This window comes from Bos indicus x Bos taurus, chromosome 15, assembly GCF_003369695.1.
Source record: "Bos indicus x Bos taurus breed Angus x Brahman F1 hybrid chromosome 15, Bos_hybrid_MaternalHap_v2.0, whole genome shotgun sequence".
In the NCBI taxonomy this organism is placed as follows: domain Eukaryota; kingdom Metazoa; phylum Chordata; class Mammalia; order Artiodactyla; family Bovidae; genus Bos; species Bos indicus x Bos taurus.
In genome coordinates this window covers 6,852,628-6,871,833 of record NC_040090.1, presented here as the reverse complement: position 1 = coordinate 6,871,833, position 19,206 = coordinate 6,852,628, and the positions used below count along the sequence as shown (strand labels likewise).

At 41.0% G+C, this 19,206-nt stretch overlaps 1 protein-coding gene across 4 annotated transcripts in view; it reads left to right on the top strand.

Annotated features, from left to right (window-relative positions):
- DDB2 (damage specific DNA binding protein 2) overlaps positions 1 to 19,206 on the top strand; it is a 35,853-nt gene that overhangs the window by 12,285 nt on the left and 4,362 nt on the right. For all 4 annotated transcript variants that reach the window (XM_027562448.1, XM_027562447.1, XM_027562446.1 and 1 more), the window contains exons 2-5: positions 2,495 to 3,506; positions 4,644 to 4,777; positions 5,150 to 5,341; positions 18,612 to 18,757. In XM_027562448.1, coding sequence (XP_027418249.1) covers positions 3,380 to 3,506; positions 4,644 to 4,777; positions 5,150 to 5,341; positions 18,612 to 18,757 — 599 coding nt within the window. In that variant the 5' untranslated portion in view covers positions 2,495 to 3,379. The remainder of the gene's footprint in view (positions 1 to 2,494; positions 3,507 to 4,643; positions 4,778 to 5,149; positions 5,342 to 18,611; positions 18,758 to 19,206) is intronic.

Below are 19,206 nucleotides of genomic sequence, written 5' to 3'. Positions count from 1 at the left end.
GTCCTTTTCCTGTGCCCCCTACCCCCCATGAATCCCGTGCTTCCTCTCTCACCCAGCTTATCACACAATACTGTAGTTGTATGTTTACTTGTTGATTAAAAGGCATACTCCATGGGGGAAAAGAGCATTTTTTTCCACTTCAGCATTCTTTTTGACTGGAATAATGCCAGGAACAGTGTGGGTTTTGATAAATGTCAGTAGGATGAATTCTTCTGCTTACCATACCACCTCCCCCTTTATCTGATCTCTCTCTCACTTTCCACAATCCTTTATTGACTTACTTTTCATATTTACTTGGCCGTGCCAGGTCCTACATGTGGCACTCGGGATCTTCAATCTTCGCTGTGGCACACAAACTCTTATTTCTTGACCAGGAATTGAACCTGGACCCCCTGCATCGGGAGCACGGACTCTTAGCCACTGGATGGCCAGGGAAGTCCCTGCACAGATCTTTAACGTGATCAGTTGTCTCCTCTTCAAGCTGCTGCCTATCCTGCTCATGAATATTCATGCCCCCAAGCCAAATACCATCAGGGACACACATGGAGTTGAACTCTGAGTCTACTGCCATTGCAACAGAGGATACATACCATGGAGAAGGGCGGGACACCTCTGAAAGAAGGTGTTAGAAAGAAGTAGGAGGAAATTCCCTGGTTGTCCAGTGGTTAGGACTCCATGTTCTCACTGCCAAGGGCCCAGGTTCAATCCCTGGTTGGGGAACTTAGATCCTTCATGCTGCTCTGCTGAACCAGATGGTTTGGATAAGGGATCAGAGAAGTGGGCCTTTGCTCTGGATTGGAGGCTGTCAGGACACAGGAATGGTTCTATGATTGCATATGATTACATATCAGTAAGAATGAAGCAAAGCTAAAGCTGTGATTAGCAAAGAATCTGCGGTCATTCATATTAGCCAAAATCATAGGGGAATGTTTGGTTCATTTCTGTGGTTTGGGCAGCGAACTGAACTGATCAAGATTACACAGGCCAGTAGCTGTGGCGCACAGTCTTAGTTGCTTTGAGGCATGTGGGATCTTCCAGGACCAATGATCCCACTCACGTCTCCTGCATTAGCAGGTGGATTCTTTGGGTTTCCCACAATGCAGAGACACAAGAAACGTGGGTTCAATCCCACGTCTTCAATCCCAGGGGGTCAGGAAGATCCCCTGAAGAAGGAATTGGCAATCCACTCCAGTATTCTTGCCTAGAAAAGTCCATGGACAGAAGAGCCTGGTGGGCTACAGTCCATGGGGTCACAAAGGGTTGGACACAATTGAGCATGTGTCCACGCGCACACACACACACCATGATTATAGAATGGCCTCGTCTGTCTGTGCTGATATTTTGCAAAATTATTTCAACACATGACTAAAACCTAGCTAATAGTACTAGGTCAGCTTCCAGATGCCAGCAGCTGCTTTTTTTTTTTTTTTTTAAATAATTTTACTTATGTGTGGCTGTGCTAAGTCTTCATTGCTGTGCAGGCTTTTCTCTACCTGTGGTGAGCACGGACTTCTCTTTCTTGCAATGTGCAGGCTTCTCATTGAAGTGGCTTCTCTTGTGGAGAATGGGCTCTAGCGCTTCAGCAGTTGCAGCATGCAGATCTTCCCTGATCAGGGATGGAACCTGTGTCTCCTGCATTGGCAGGCAGATTCTTTACCACTGAGCCACCAGAGAAGCCCAAGGAGCTGTTTCTCTCTTTCTCACAACCCACACCCACGTCTAACTTTTATCAGTCTGCTTCTCCTCTTAGGATGCTATTCTGCCTCCCCCAAACAACTCCACAAAACCCCATCTTTTCCATGAGGTTTTCCTAAATACTTCTTTCTCCATTAGATTATCTTTTCTGAATGCATCTAAAAGTATTGGTTGGCATACCACAATTTAGTACTCACCTGTGTTCTTTTTTTTTTAATCTATTATTTGACTGGGCTGAATCTTAGTCGCGGCATGAGGGATCTTCTAGTTGCTAACAGAACAATTTACTTGAGACATGTGGGATCTAATTCCCCCACCAGGGATGGAACCCAGGCTGCCTGCATTGGGAGTGTGGAGTCTTAGCCAAAGGATCACCAGGGAAGTCCCCTGTGTCCTATCTTGACTTGTTTCACATGTATTTTTCTTCTTAGTAGGTTGTAAACTGACTACAACAGTTTAGGGGCAGGACAATTTCTCATACTTCAGGATCCCCCAAAAATGAATGCCCGCTGACGTGAAACTAAGGACTGGTCTGAGGAAGGGAGAGGGGGCATCTTGCTTCAGTAACACAGCTCTGAAAACACAGCTGCAGGGAAGATGCCATCACCTTGCGCTTTTCCGTTGTCTGCCATTTCTAACACCCTGAGCTGATCTTCCCATCAAGAAACCATTTTCCAGTTTTTCTCTTGGAGCATTCCTTTCTTTCCAAGAGTTGTTTGTGGTTCTCTACCTGTCTGAAAGCTCCTTTAGTGCACTATCTACCACTAACACATTTTTGTCTCTGCTTGCTCTCCCAAAGCACCTGGCATGGGACAGCCGGTGGAACCAAAGAACCAGAAGTTCCCAACACGCAGTTCCGCCTGGATCGAGGCATAAAGTGGGATGTATCCTAACTGTCTCCTCTCGGGCCAGATAGGACACCGATGAAGCTCACCACAATGGCCCTTGGCTGAAGTCGGGGGCACAAGACCTCTCAGCCCAGGCAGTTAGCTTAGCCGCACTCTCTCCGGTCCATCATCACTGCCCTAGGTTACTCCTGAGGAGGACGCTAAGCAGGCTTCGGGAAACTTTAGTTAAAAGCTGAGGGCTTCAACTGTTCTCCATAGACAAGCTGAGTTTCGGCGGAGCTGGAGAAATAAGAACTAATTGACATCAACCGCAAAGCCAGCCGACAGACACAACTTAATTTCCCCCGCCAGGATGTGGTTACTTTCTACGAAGCCGCCTCACGCCAACTGTAGGGATCAGCCAATCACAAAGCCCGAGAGGGCGTGGTCACCAATTAGAAGGTAGAGAGGTGGAGCCGAAGTTTTGATTGGCATCTAGTCTAGGGGGTAGGGTGGGGCTAGAGGCCTGGCAGCGTGGCGTCTGAAGAGGCTTCAAGTCGGGAGGTCCAGCGCTGACGGCCATCTTTACTTCTGGCAGGTCAGCTGACTTGGACCAGCTCCGAGCCAACTTGTAGGCGGTATCCCTTTTCTCTAGGGAGCGGTGAGGCTCTGCCTTCACACACTTCCCATCCGTCCGCGCGCGCCCCCGCCTTCCCGGTGAGCCTGTTTGGCGGGAAGTTGGCTTAGTTGGCCTACCTGTGGCTGAGCGCTTTTCCTCGTCCCCGCCTTGTTCTCCCCAGAGGCTTCTTAATTCTTCCTCGGCATAGGGCATAGTACCCCTTCGCACGGAGGACGCCATGGCTCCCAGGAAACGCCCAGAAAACCAGAAGACCCCTGAGGTGGTTGTGCGCCCCAAGAGCAAGAGGAACAGAAGCCCCCGGGAGCTGGAGCCCGAGGCCAAGAAGCTCTGTGTGAAGGGCCCCGGTACTGCCTGTGCCTGCTGCTTTAATTAATTCCGCAATTTGGGGTTCTCACGCAGAAGGCTGGAGTGGGGGATGGGTGCGCATAGGTTCTGAGGCTGGCCCAAATTGTGGGCGCCTCAGGCTATGCATTTTGTCTGTAGGTCCTTTGACACCCTTAGAGCTTGGGTTTAACCTCCCTCAGGTGACGGGACGAGGCAGATGACCTACGTTACAACAGACACAACCGACTTTTCCAATTCCTTGTTTGCATCGGCATTTTTACACACTGAGAACTGCTTAAGATAATCCTGCCTTGCGTGGTGGGGTGTGTGCTTAATTTCGATAGTTACTATCTGTCCTTGGTTTAACTGCGGGAACCTTCAATTTCCTTCCTTCCTCTGAAAACTCACTCTTAGGGTTTCTTGGGGCTAAAACCTGGGGCTGTAAGGAAAGTAGAGAACTCAAAAGACGGGATTGTCGATGAAGTGTTTTTTTTGTTGTTGTTCATGAGAAGAAAGAAAGGGTTGTCCAGAGGCAGGGTTTATAGAGATCAGGTCCTCAAATACAGGTTAGTAATCCGGAGTTGCTTTATTCCTATTCTAGGTGGATCTTCCTCTCCAAAAGTAGCCTAGTGAATTTAGCCCCATGCCAGACCCCGTGGATCCTGCTGGTTTTCAGGAGAACAGATTAGACTTGGGGCCCACAGCTGGTCACTTCTACATTATTGTAATACAGGATTTTGGAAAAAACTGCTTCTCTTACTCACTTCCACTATATCATCTTAAAATCTTTTTATTGTGCTTTACATATGACTTTTAAATTGTCACTCAACCCTATCACCAGTTTTCCACCCCAAACTGAGAAGAGTTCTGCAATTCTTGTGTGTTTCTTGGGCTCACTTCTCAGGAACCCTGCAAGATCACAGTTTCACTAAAGAATTACTGTTTTGGGGAATGTTTTTTTGGAAGAGATTGAATCCCTGCTCACTATTTATTTGTTGTGCTGGGTGAGACTGAGCAGAACCTGAAAAGATCTTAGGAGGTGATAGAGATTGTCTCTGCCAAAAGAAGCAATAGGGCTTTCTTTCTGGCATATTCGGCAGAAAAATCTTGCCTTCGTGAGACTGGAGCGGAAAATATGTGTCTGTTCTGCTTGGCAGGTTCTAGCAGAAGATTTGACTCAGGCCTTTGGGCGGGGTTGGCTAGCCTGCGGGTCCCGCCGCTATGCAGCAGCATCGTCAGGGCCCTCCACCAGCATAAGCTGGGCACAGCTGCCTGGCCATCACTACAGCAGGTGAGGCGTTTCCTGGCTGAAGAATTCAGGGGTTTGTATGGTGCCTTTTTAAGCCTCTGGATGCTCCAAAATTAGATGCTGGGTTGGTTCACCGGGTTGTCAGAGAGATCATCCCCACCTTGGTGACTGGCCTACTGGGCTCTCAACAAGATAGAAGTCCTATGCTGTAGGGGTCCCAGCAGGAATGCACTCTGCCTCCTTGATTTCTGTGGTTAGATTATGTGTATTGCAAATCTTTTTATGCACAGAGCCAGGCAGTTAGTTTTCCCTTAGTGGGAGAACTTGGCCCCAGGCCTCATCTATGGAGGAGTCAGAGATAGGCAATTTACCCTTGTGTTTTAATTCAACTTAATTCTTTTCTCTCTGTATTAGGGTCTCCAGCAGTCTTTTCTGAACTCTCTGGCTTCTTACCGGATATTCCAAAAGGCTGCCCCTTTTGACAGGAGGGCCACATCCCTGGCGTGGCACCCAACTCACCCCAGCACCCTGGCTGTGGGCTCCAAAGGGGGAGATATCTTGCTCTGGAACTTTGGCATAAAGGACAAACCTACCTTCATTAAAGGGGTGAGCAGTACCCTCTGCCAGACAATAGTACTGAAGAGATGTTTGCTGAAGGGATGAAAAGTCATCCAGTAACAAGGAGATAATTGGGATCAAAAGTAACTGGGTATTTTCAAACAAGTAAACGGTGATGGTACTCAACTCTTTATTGAATGCCTGCCCTTAAAGTATTAGCAACTATGATACACTAATCATCCTCATAAGTTACTTATAGGATCTAAGCCCCTTCTTACCTCCTTGACCTTGGCTGTTGTCTTCCTCATTGCCTATGCTTTAGCCATACTAGATACTTCTGTTTCTGAAATTGGGTCTTTGGACTTGCTGTTCCTGTTGACTGGAGTCCTCTTTCCCGTGGTTTTTCTCATGGCTGGCTTCCTCTTACCATTCAGGTCTCAGCTTAATATACTTCTTCTACAAGGCTTATTACTGACCGCTCTGCTTACTCACTAATGACTCTCTACCTCATTATTATCCTCCATCACTTTCCCCCCACAATGTTTATCAATATCTGAAATGTTTTACTGATTTGTATGTCTTTGTCCATTATACAGTAAACTCCATGATGGCAGGGACCTTGTCTTTCTAACTCACCACCGTATCCCCAGTACTTAGAGTAGCTGCTTCGTATTTGCTGAATGAATGAGGGCCTTATGATATAACTGGGCAAGTCAGATGTATACCTACAAGATCACTGACTGTACAGCAATACAGATGCTAAATGCTACAGAAATGAGGGAAGGAAGAATCTTTGGGGATTAGAGTCGATAGGGAAGGTTTCATGGATGAGTGAGATGTGAGGAAGAACAATATTTAGGTAAATGGAGAGAAAAGGAGGAAAGGCAGAGTGTGTTTGGGGCAAGGTGTGGCAAAGAGCTTTTTAGGGATGGTCTTAATTGTGCTAGTGTTTGCCATCAGTCGCTAAGGGGTTGAGAGTGTTGGTTTCTCCACCAAAGAGAACGCTCTTACCTTGCCCAGTAGGGGACTGAGATTGGAGGGCCATACTGTGAAAGGTGACACTCTGGGTTTAAAGCAGGAGCTGCAAATTCACATACCTAAAGAAGCCAGACAGATAAAAGAATGATGCAGGATGGTGGTTAGCGATAAATTGGAGATGGTTGACAGGTGAGAATTGAGGTCCTGTGGTATCAGGTCTGAGTTTTTCAAATGAAGTCTGAAATGTTTGGATTTTTAAAAATTGTAGTGAGACACGTAAAGTTTACCACCTTAGCCATTTTTTAAGTGTACCGTTCAGTGTGAGAACATTTACGTTCTTGCATAACCAGTCTCCAGAACTTTTTTGTCTTGCAGAACTGAAACTCTGTAAACATTAACGCAGACTTCCCGTTCCCCCTTCCCTCCAGACCCTGGCAACCGCATGCTGCTTTCTGTCTCTCTGATTTTGACTGACTGTCTCATACAAGTGGAATCAGACAGTACCTGTCCTTTTCTGACAGATTTATTTCACTTAGCATCATGTCCTCAGGGTGCATCCATGTTGCAGCATGTATCTGAATTTCTTTCCTTTTTAAGGTTAAATATTATTCCTCTGTATGTATACACCACATTTTTCTTTTACCCATTCATCTCTTGATGGACATTTGGGTTGCTTCCACCTTTTGGCTTTTGTGAATAATGCTGCCATGAACAGAGTTGCACAAATATCTCTTCGAGTTCGTGCTTTCAGTTCATTTGGTTTTGTACCTAGAGTGGATCACATTGTAACTCTTTAGTTTTTTGAGGAACCACCATACTGTTTTCCATAGCGGCATAGTCCCATTTTACATTCCTGCCAATAGGACACAAGGGTTTTAATTTAAAATACCTGATTTTTAATGTTGGGAATCAAATGAAATTGAACATGCTCTGTAGCTAAACAAAACACATTTGTGAACTGGATTCTTCATTAGCTCACTTTTTCTACCTCTGGTTTAGAGGCCATAGCTAAACCCACGATGAGTTCTTTGAAATGGACGGTTTGGAGAACAGCTCATCAGAAAAGGCCAGGTTAGACAGACTTGAGAGATTAGGATTCAAGCTATGAGATTATTCAAGAAAGTAAGTGCCTGAAGTCCGAAGAATGGCTTTCTGTCCAGCTGGTGAGACAGATGACCACCAGGAAGTGGAACTTTAAGTTGAAGTCAGAACCCAGAGCTCAAACAGGAAGAGATTTGTTCACTGCTGCTGCCGCCACCGCCCCACCCCGCCCCCACCTTCCCCAGCAAGCAGCCAGGATGTGAGAATAGAGAAATTTAAGAAATAGCCTAAGAGTGTCCTGGGGAAGGGCTTCCTGACTAAAAGAGGAATGATAACTGCTTTGAACTTGTGTTAGGGTGAAGGTGCTTTGGGATTTATCACCCTTCCTTACAATGTGTGTTTACGTGAAGCTTCCTCACGCTGTTGTGGAGATTGGTCTGGGCATTTAAACTGTGTGACTCGCAGGGAGGTAGGCTGTAGCAGAAGAAAGGTTTGGTGGTCTGGAGAACTGTCTGTACTCCCAGAAACCGACAGCAGAAGGTTGATTTGAAACCAGTGAGGAAGGGAGAAGCAGTGCCTCATTTTATCTTTTCTTTAGTCATCTGACCTTGGTTCTGATCTTGATATCTTTCAGGCCCTTGGCGAGGGGACATGTGTTTAATTTTCAAAATGATCATTCTCATTGTAAAAATTACCTGTGCTCATTGTAAGAAATTCACGCAATACAGGAAAAATACATATATAAAGAATAAAGTAATTGTTACCTGAAATCCCCATATGGGGCATCTTTATATGTGTGTAGACACTATTATACACACCCATTCTTTTATTTATGTTTTTATATAAGTGTTCTACCCTAGAATCTGTTGTATTTTACTTATTAGATCATATTCTGGTTTAGTCATCTTGTACCAGATGATGACCACTTAAAAATATCTTATTTCCTTTTTTTTTTGTAATGCCTTTGGTTTTGGTATCAGGGATGTGTTTCCTCTACTTGAATTTTCTGGAATAGTTTGTGCAGAGTTAGTACTATTTTTTTTCTTAAATTTTTCATAGGATTCACTAGTGAAGCCATCTGGATCTAGAGTTTTCTTTGTTGGACGGTTTTAAACTATATTTCCAATTGTTTAACAGCAGTAAGGCAATTTAGGTTATTTCTTCTTGAAGGAGCATGGCAGTTTGTCTTTCAAGTAATTTGTTCATTTTATCTAAGTTGTTGAATTTAGAGGCATAAAGTTGTTTATATATTCCCTTGTGCTCAGATGTTCAGTCATGTCCGACTCTTTGCAAACCAGTGTACCATAGCCCACCAGACTCCTCTGTCCTTGGATTCTCCAGGCAAGAATACAGGAGTGGGTTGCCATTTCCTCCTCCAGGAGATCTTCCCAACCCAGGATCAAACCTGAGTCTCTTAACGTCTCCTTCATTGGCAGACAAATTCTTTACCACTAGTGCCACCTGGGAAGCCTTGTTATCTTTTTAATATTCATAAGATCTGTTGTAATGTTCTCACTCTTTTTATTGGTACTGGTAATTTGTGTCTTTTTTTTCTTTTACCCCTGATCAGTCTTGCTAGAAGATCATCAGTTTTGTTGATATTTTCCAGCTTTTAGCTTCATTGATTTTTCTCCATTGTTTTTCTGTTTTCTTTATTTTTTTTTTCTTTTTGCCCCATTGTTTTCTTTCCTGTGGGTATAATTTCCTTTTCTTTTTCTGGCTTCTTAAGATAGAAACTTGGATTTTTATTTGATTTTTTTGTTGTTGTTGTTTTCTAATACAACCATTCAATGCTATACATTTCCCTGTATTTCTCTAACTGAATCTTACAGATTTTGTTGTGTTTTTGTTTTCATTCAGTATAAATTACTTTCCAGATTCTTTATGATTTCTTCTTTTACCTATGGATTATTTTGAAGTATCTGTTTGATTTCTATTTGGGGATTGTTGCGATATCTCTGTTACTGATTTCTAGTTCAATGCTGTTACGGAACAAAAGACATTTCGTGATTCCAGACCTTTTATAACTTAGCATGTTGATTGTCTTTGGAGTGTTCCATATGCATTTGAAAAAAGATGTGTACTGTGCTATTTTGGGGTGAATTACTCCTTAAATGTTAATTAGGTTACATTGGTTAATAGTGTTTGTATCCTTTTTTTAAATGTTCTATAGCCTTACTGATTTTATATCTCTTATCAGTTATTGAGAGAAGAATATTGGAATCTCCAACTATAAAATTGTGGTTCTGTTTATTTTCCTTTAGTTTTTGCTTCAAACGTTTGTTTGTTATTAGGTGCTTACACATTTAGCATTATGTCCTTTTGATGAATTGACACCTCTGTTATTGTGAGATGTCTCCTTTTATCCCTGATAATATTTCTTGTTCTGAAATTTTATTTCTTTGATATTAATGTAGCCATGCAGCTTTTTTATGATTAATACTTGCATTGTATATCTTTTTTCATCCTTTTATTCTTAATGTATTTGTATATTTGTATATAAAATGTTTCTTGTAGATAGCATTTAAAAAAAATGCAACCTGCTAATTCCCTGGTGAACCAGTGGTTAGGACTCTATGATTTCACTGCTGAGGGCTGGGATTCAAGCCCCTGGTTGGGGAACTGAGATCTTGCAAGCTGCATGGCATGGTGAAAAAGGAAAAATCCATTCTGACAGTCTCTACCTTTTAATTGAAGCATTTGTCCATTTACATTTAATATGATTAATTATAAATATGATTGGATTTAAGTCTGTCATCTTCTGTATTTGTCTCATTGTTTTGGTCCATCATTTTTTCTTGCCTTCTTTTTGATTGAGTACTTTTTGTGATTCCATTTTATCTTCATTATTGGATTATTAGTTACACTTTTCTTCTTTCCCTTCTCTCTCTTTTAGTAGTAGTTCTAGAGTTTGCAATGTACATCTTTTTTTTTTTTGACCATGAGACTTGTAGGATGTTAGTTCCCTGACCCAGGGATTGAACCTGGGCCCTCAGCAGTGAAAGCACAGAGTCCTAACCATTGGACCGCCAGGGACTTTACCACAGTCTACATTTTTAATGTAAGAGTGAACATTCAAATAGTATCATACAACTTTATATGTATTGTAACAGTCTTACAACTATGTACTGACTTTCATTTTCTCCCTTCTCTCATTGTCTTTTATTTTACTTCTACATACTTTGTAAAGCTTACATTATGATTTTTGCTTTACACAGTTAATTATCTTTTTGTTTTTATTTAAATATTTATTGAGATATAGCTGATGTATGATAAATTGCATGTTTAAAGTGTGCAACTTGATGAGTCTTGACATATATAAGTATGTATACAACCATGAAACCATCACCACAATTAAAATAATGAACATATCCATCACACCTCCAAATTTCCTTACACCCCTTGGTAATCCTTCCCTTTATACTCTCTGTCCTGTCACCTGAAAACCACTGATCTGCTTTCTATTCCTATTGATAAATTTGCATTTTCAAGACATATAAATGGCTTGCATGCCAAGTTGCTTCAGTCATGTCCAACTCTTTGTGACCCCCATGGACTATAGTCCTCCAGGTTTCTCTGTCCATGGGATTCTCCAGTCAAGAATACTGAGGTGGGTTGCCATGCCCTCCTCCAGGAGCTCCTCCCCATATAAATGGCACTATATGATATAGACTCTTTTCTTTTCCCTGGCTTCTTTCATACAGTATGAATATTTGAGGTTCATCCATATTTTTGCCGGTATCAATAGTTTGTAGTAGTATTCCAGTGTATTGATATACCAGTTTATTTATCCATTCATCTATTGAAGGGCATTTAGACTTTTTCCAGCTTTTGACTGTTACCAATACAGCTGCTATGAAGATTTCACGTACAGTCTTTGTGTGGATATATGTCTTCATTTTTCCCGAGTAAATACCTGGTGGTGGGATGGCTGGGTTGCAGGGTAGGTATCTTTTAAAGATGTTTTTTAAATGAGAAAAAAACTTAATATTTACCCACGTATTTGCCATTTCCAGTTTTTAAAATTCTTTTGTATGATTCAGACTTCCTTTTGATCTTCTGTTTAAAGAGATTTCTTTAACATTTCCTATAATGTAGGTTGGTTGGTGATGCATTTTTTTTCCTTTTGTTTGTCCAAGGAAGTCTTTATTTTGCAGTTTCCTTTAAAGGTATTTTTGCTGGGTATAGAATTCTAGGTTTACAGGATTTTTTATTCTTCTTTTAGTACTTTGAAGATGATTTCTGATGTGAAGTCTGCTCCCATTCTATGTTCTTCTTCATATGATTTTTCTTTCCCTTTGTCATCTAAATATTCACAGGATCCAGGGATCACAGCATAGACATTTTGGGTAATTGAATAAATTACCCATTATTCAATCCACTCCGGTTAGCATGGGTCTAAAGCAGCCTATGGAGAAGGCAGTGGCACCCCACTCCAGTACTCTTGCCTGGAGAATCCCATGGATGGAGGAGCCTGGTAGGCTGCAGTCCATGGGGTCGCGAATAGTCAGATACGACTGAGCGACTTCACTTTCACTTTTCACTTTCATGCATTGGAGAAGGAAATGGCAACCCACTCCAGTGTTCTTGCCTGGAGAATCCCAGGGACAGGGGCGCCTGGTGGGCTGCCATCTATGGGGTCGCACAGAGTCGGACACGACTGAAGTGACTTAGCAGTAGCAAAGCAGCCTATAGTCTAGATTTTGGCCTCACCCTGAGACAGTACCCTTCTGAGGACTCTGCTTGAGCTATGTTAAGAATCTTTTCATTCTGGATGGTGAGAATATAGACCGTTCTGAGGATTTCTCCTGTTAATTTCTGATGTCTCCCTTCTCCTGCCCTAGCTTTATATAGTTTCCTTATACACATTTACACAATATTATTTACTCAAAGGCCTGAGGGGACCCCTCTGAAAATATCCATAATGCTCTCTCTCTGCACATCAGCCTCTCCAGCATTTTGCCCTGCTGGCTTTCCCAAGTGTCTCCTGAGCCCATTGAGACTATTAGGCTGTTTGGGTCCTCCCTGCCTATGCTACAGCCTGGGTACGCTCTCCAAGCATTAAATTGGGGCAATCACATGGCTGCCTCACTCTTTTCCCTCTTGTGCTGCCTGTTGGCCAGTGTGTGAAAACTTATTTCATGTATTTTTCCATTTTTTTAGTTGTGTTAAGGCAGGAGGATATATCTGGTTTCTGACACTCCATCATGGTTGGAAGTAGAAATTCATATTAATTTTAATAGTTTCTCTGAGGGATTTAAATTTTTCCCCTATACAGTTTTTCATCTGTAAATCATGAGAGTTTGATTTCTTCCTCTACCATTTTTACACTTCTTTTTTATTTGCCTTATCTCATTGGCTGAGGCCTCTAGTACCTTGTTGAATGTTTGCTCTAACAGGCATTCTTATCTTGTTCTTCATTATAGAAGGCTTTTATGTTTTATCATTGAAATATCTGCTGCGTTTTATTGTGATAATCTATATATAACATGAGAATTACAATTTTAACCATTTCAAAGCATATAGTTCAATGGCACTAAGTACATTTATATTGTGCAGTCATTGCCACTATCCATCTCCAGGACTTCTTCATCCCCAAATAAAACTCTATACCCATTAAACAATAACTGTCTATTACCTCTTCCCCAGCCCCCCTAATCTGTTTTTTGTCTCTGAATTTCACAGTTCCAGGTACGGCATGTAAGTGGAATTATACAGTATTTTACCTTGGTGGTCTGGCTCCTTTTCCTTAGCATAATATTTCCAAGGTCCGTCCGTGTTGTAGCAGGTTTCAGTACTTTATTCCTTTTTGAGGTTGAATAATATTCCATTGTACAAATATACCAAATTTTGTTTTGCCACTCGTCTGTCATTGAACATTTGAATTGTTTCTGCATTTTGCTATTTTGATTCAGCTGCCATGAATGTTCATTTATGTACAAGTTTTTGTTTGAACAACTGTTTTCAGTTTTCTTGGCTATGCACCTGGGAGCCTGTTTGTTTTTAATACCTTTTATCAGATTAAGTAAGTTCCTCTTCTATTCTTAGTTTGCCAGAAGCTGTTATCATGAATGATAATTGAATTTTTTCAAATACTTTTGTGTCTGTTGAGGTCAGCATATGATTTTCCTTATCTGTGCTATTAAAAAAAAAACTACACTGTTTTTTGTTTGTTTTGGTTTATTACCAAATAAACCAAATTTGATTTTTTAATTTAAATGTTCTTTTCCCCACTTTTTAACCTTTACAATTATATTTCTAGCAAGTCGTACTGCTTCTTTTAAAAACTGTGGTAAAAGCACATAACCTGAAATGTGTCATCTCAACCATTTTTAAGTGCACAGTTAACACTGTATTTCCATTTTTAGCAACAGAGTTCTAGAATTTTTTTTTTTTTTAGAATTTTTTTATCTTGTAAAACTGAGACTGTGTGCCCACTGACTAACAGCTCACCATTTCCCCTTCCTTCCAGCGCTTGGCAACCACAGGTTTACTCTCTGTTTCTATGAGTCTGAACTACTTTAGATACCCTAAGTTTTGCTGGTTTTGCTGGGGCTATGTCAGAGAACATTCTTTTAGGAAGTACACAGTAAAGTATCTGAGTGTGATGGGACTTCATGTTGGGAATTTATTACCAAATGGTTCCAGAAAAAAACAGTGCTTTGTGCTGTTCTCACAACTTTTCTATGAGACAATTTGAAAATAAACTTTTTTTTTAAAAAAAAGATTGTTTCTTCCTCAAATATTTAGTACATTCACCACTGAAGCCATTAAGATCTGGAATTTACTTTGCGAAAAAGTGTTTAGTTGTGACTCGGTTTCTTTAACAGCTATCAGACTATTCAAATTTTTCCTTTTCATCTTCTGTCAGTTTGGTAAGTTTGTACTGTTCTAGGAATGTGCTTATCTCCTCTGAATTTTCAGTTTTATTGGCAAAAGATTGTTTATGATGTCCTCTTATTACTTTTTAAAATGTCTAGGATATCTTTTCCATCCACTAAATTGGTTATTTGTGCTTTCTCCTTTGTTTGGTCATTCTCAGCTGGGATTTATCAATTTAATTATATTAGTCTTTTCATGGAACTAACTTTTGGCTTTGTTGATTTTTCTTCACAGTGTATTTATTTCATTCATTTCTGTTTTTTCTTCTTACTCTCTGGTTTTAGCTTCTTGTTTGTTTTACAGCTTCTTGAGATGGATGTTTGGGTCATTGATTTTTAGGCTTTTTTAACTTTTATTGTGAATAATACTCCTGTGAATATCTACATACGAGTTTTTATATCAACATACGTACTCATTTCTGTTGACTATATATTTTCTTGGGTATATGTATCTTTGGGGCCATATGGTAATTGTGTGTTTAATTTTTTTGAAGAATTGCCTATGTTCCAAAGCACTCCATTTCACTTTCCCACCAGCAATGTAGGAGGGCTTCAGTTCCTCCACATCCTTGACTGACAAATAAAAATTGTGCATATCTAGTGTACATCATAGTGTGGTTTTGTTTTTGCTTTATTTATCATTTTTGGCTGTGTCATGTGGATCTTAGTTCCTGACCTGGGATGGAACCTGAGCCCCCTGCAGTGGGAGCACAGAGTCCTAACCACTAGACCACCAGGGACCCAACATGATGTTTTAATACATGTATATATTGTGAAATGATTTCCACAATCAAGCTAATTCGTTAACATCCATCATCTTACGTAGTTTTCTATGTGTATGCTGAGAACACTTAAGATCCATTCTCTTAGAAAATTTCACATATAAAATAGTTATTAACTATAGTCACCATGCTATACATTAGATCTCATGAATAGTTGAAACTTTGTGTCCTTTGACGAGTATCTCACCATTGCCCTACCCGCCTTCAGCCCCAGGCAACCACTATTCTCTTGCCTTTGTGAGTGACTTTTTTAGATTGCACATGTAAGTGAGGTCATGCAGTATTTATCTGTGTCTGACTTCGCTTAGCATAATGTCCTCCATGTTCATCCATGTTATCAGAAGTGGCAGGATTTACTTTTTTAAGGCTGAATAATATTCCACTTGATACATATATATATATCTCACATTTTCTTTCTTTATCCATTCATTGATCAGCAGACAGTTGTTTCTATATCTTGGGAATTGTGAATAATGCTGCAATGAACACAGGAGGACAGAACTCTGAGAAACTGATTTCCTTTCCTTTTGATACATACTCAAAAGTAGAATTAACCGGATAGTTTGGTAGCTCCCTTCTGAGTTGTTCATGGAGGAACCTCCATACTGTTTTCCATAATGCCCCTACCAATTTACATTCCCGTCAACAATATACCAGAGTTCCCTTTTTCCACACCTTGGCCAGCACTTGTTATCGCTTGTCTTTTTTATAATAGTCATTCTAACTGGGTGTGAGGTGATATCTCCTTGTAATTTTGTATTTCTGTTAGTGACGTTGAGCAGCTTTTCATATACCCTTTGGCCATTTGTATGTCTTTGGAAAAATGCCTATTCAATCTTTGTCCATTTTTTTTTATCAGATTATTTGTTTCTCCTTTTTTTGCTATTGAGTTGTCCAAGTTCCTTATATGTTGTTGATACTAATCCCTCGTCAGATATAGTTTGCACTATTTTTTTTCATTCTATAGGCTGTCTTACAACACTCATTATTGTCTTTTTGTTTATAGCCTCCTATGGCTATGAAATAGTATTTCACTGTGACTTTTATTTGCATTACCTAGTGACTAATGAGGTTGAGCATCTTTTCATGTGCCACTATTTTTATATCTTCTTTGGAGAAATGTCTGTTGAAATCCTTTGTCCTTTTTTTGGTTGCACCATGGGGCTTGTGGGATGTTAGTTCCCTGACCAGGGATTGAACCCCAACCATGGGAGTGAAAATACCAAGTCCTAAACATAGGACCTCCAGGGAATTCTCTTTGTCCATTTTTTAATTAGGTCTCTTTTTAAAATGTATACTAATTACAATTATTTTAAAGCCAATGTCTAATAGCACCAATACCTGGATCTTCTGTGTCTTTAAGCTGGTGTTTTTTCTCTTGGTTGGTTACTTGATCTTGATTTCTGATATGCTGGACAGTTTTAGATTTGATGCCAAATATTGCATATGAAAATTTGCAGAGATATAATTTTAAGTTTTGAGTGCTCTTACAAAAAGAATTTTTTCTCTCTGCCAGGCAGGTCAGGTAGAATCAGATCATCTTACTCAGAGACGGAAATGATTTGTATGTGGACTTCAGTCTTCATGAGGGAGGGTCTGTTTCGTTTGCTCTTATTTCTGGGGTTTCAGGGATCCTAACTAAAACCTGCATTTTTTTTTTTTTTCTAAAACCTTTCCTCTCTGACAGGTCTGGACTCTGTTTTTGCCTCCCTTGAGATTGACAGAACTTCTGCTGAACTTCTCAGCTCCTCAGCCATACAGCTTTCTCACCTGCATAGGCCTCAGGAGCAAAAGCAGCATTGAAATGTCAGACTTACCTCTCTGCTTCTCTTCTCTCTAGGAGGCTGGACTTGGTAGTCCTTGGTGCCTTGATAGCTGTTCGTTGACTTCAGAAACTTTCCTTTGAGAACATACACCTCATCTACCTTTTCTAGCTTTTCTTGACAGGTTGGCCTGAAACCAGCTAACCCACCATGACTGGAATTGGAAAGTCTCAAACACATTTTCTTTTTTGTGTTTTGTCCAGGTTTATGTAGTCCTTCTCAGTGCAAGAGCTGTCGTAACTACTTAATCCACCCTTGCTAGAAGAACACGAATGCATTTTACCTGAAAATGTTTACATAAGTGCTTATTACTAATGCTTTGACATAGGGCCAGTCCTTTCTTGTAGTAAGTGCTCACTGATTCGGGTTCACCTGGTCTTACATAAACCGAATCCATAATGCATACTTTACAGCGTCTAGTTTCCATTTCCCAAAAGTGGAGACATAATTTAAAATCAGTTGTGAAGCAGTCTGATTGCAGATTCTCTTAAGTTTTCACTATTTCCCACCCTAATTGTTTATAAGTATCTCTCCCATGCTTAATTCAGCAACTCTTATAAAGCTATTAGACATTGGCTTTAAAATAATTGTAATTAGTATACATTAGCAAATCTTTTTAATCTAGTTTTTCCAAAGTGTTCAATGTGGATTTCATAGAAACCACAGTGGTCATTCTTTTTGCACATATTTCATCAATTTTAATTAAATTACATTTTAATGAATGTTTTGTGTTTAAAGTTTAAATGTTTAATAAATTACATGTTAAGTTACATGATTACAATACAAAGTACAACTGACATATCTAGGTTTAAGAACAAACACAACTAACCCTTCATAAGCATAGAACTCAGCTAGTGGGAGCAGATTAACTTACTAGCAGCAAGGGTTCGATGAACCGTGGGCATCAGTTAGAACGTTTTATAGAGGGAATGGGAAGTACCAGTTAGTGTGCTGAGTGAGTTAAGTGAATGTTGTGTAAGAGGCCTTGTAGAAGTAAGGCTGGGAGAGCAACAACATACAGGAGAACTGGAGGAGGAGCCTGGAGGATATAAAGTTCTTAAAACAGTGCACTTGATATGTAATAAGCACTTAATAAGGTTATGCTGCCAATGTCATCATGATTATCTTCATCATCGTCTGGTATGTCTGCAAAAAATGAGCTCAGGTCTGACACCAGCCTACCTAACCCAGCCATTGTTCCAAGCTGAAGCTCCTCTGAAAAGAGCACTTGTATGATACATTATGGTACATCCACACAATAGGATATTCAACAATAAAATGGGATGAACTATAGATTCACAGAGCAGGCTGGATCAAACTCAGGGGCATTACACCGAGTGAAATGAAAGAAGCCAGTCTCAAAAGGCTGCATACCATGAGTCACTGATCCGACAGTCCATCAAAGGCAAAACTTGTATGGTGATGAAGAACTCATCCCTGGTTGCCAGGGGTGAGGAGTCGGGGGAGGATGTGACTACAGTGGGAGAACGTGAGGGATTTGGGGGGGAAGTGACACAACTTCTGCATCCTGATTTTGGTGGTGGTGGTGGTGGTGGTGCGAGTCTCTACATGTGTTAAAATTCATAAAGCTGTATACCAGAAACAACCAACTTACTGTATGTTCGTTAAAAAGTGTAAAATGAGAACCTTAAGAAGCAGTACTGTGGAGAGCACCCTAGTGTCTAGGCATCCAAGCTGGCCCGGCCCCAAGTGTGGCCTGGATGGCTCTTGTGTCCAATCAGAGGATGTGCGCCCAGGCTTTGTCCGTTCATGGGCCAGTATCACTCACTGACTTTTTTCTTCCTTGTGTTAGATTGGAGCTGGAGGGAGCATCACTGGGATGAAGTTTAACCCTCTCAATACCAACCAGTTTTTCACCTCCTCAATGGAGGGAACGACTAGGCTGCAAGATTTTAAAGGCAACACTCTCCGAGTTTTTGCCAGCTCAGACACCTGCAAGTGAGTAGTTTTAACTCAAGAGGGGAAAGGGCTTCTAGGCTCTCGGTGTAGTTGTGGCGAGAGCACCCGGATCCCATTTCTTTTCCCTAAACCCGGCACAGGGAAGAAAGGGATTAGCTCCTTTTCACCCTTCCCTCTGACTCTTTAGCTGCTATTCCTCTGGGCCAGGTGGGTTCCTGTTTCAGGGATGGGTTCTAGAACCTCAGCTTTTCTCGGCAAGGGAACAGTCTCAGCTCTTCTGTCAGTCCTTCCTGTATCCGACTAGACCTGGATTCTCACTGGACAAGCCAACGTGTCATTAGTCTAAAAACTACTTCAAGCCTGGAGCAGGAACTAAGACCTTAAGACTCCATTCCCTGCTTTCACTGGGGTGTAATGACCTGGCCAGCTCCTTGATGGAAGCCGAAATGGATAGAATCATGTCCACAAAGCACTTTGGACTCCCCAAG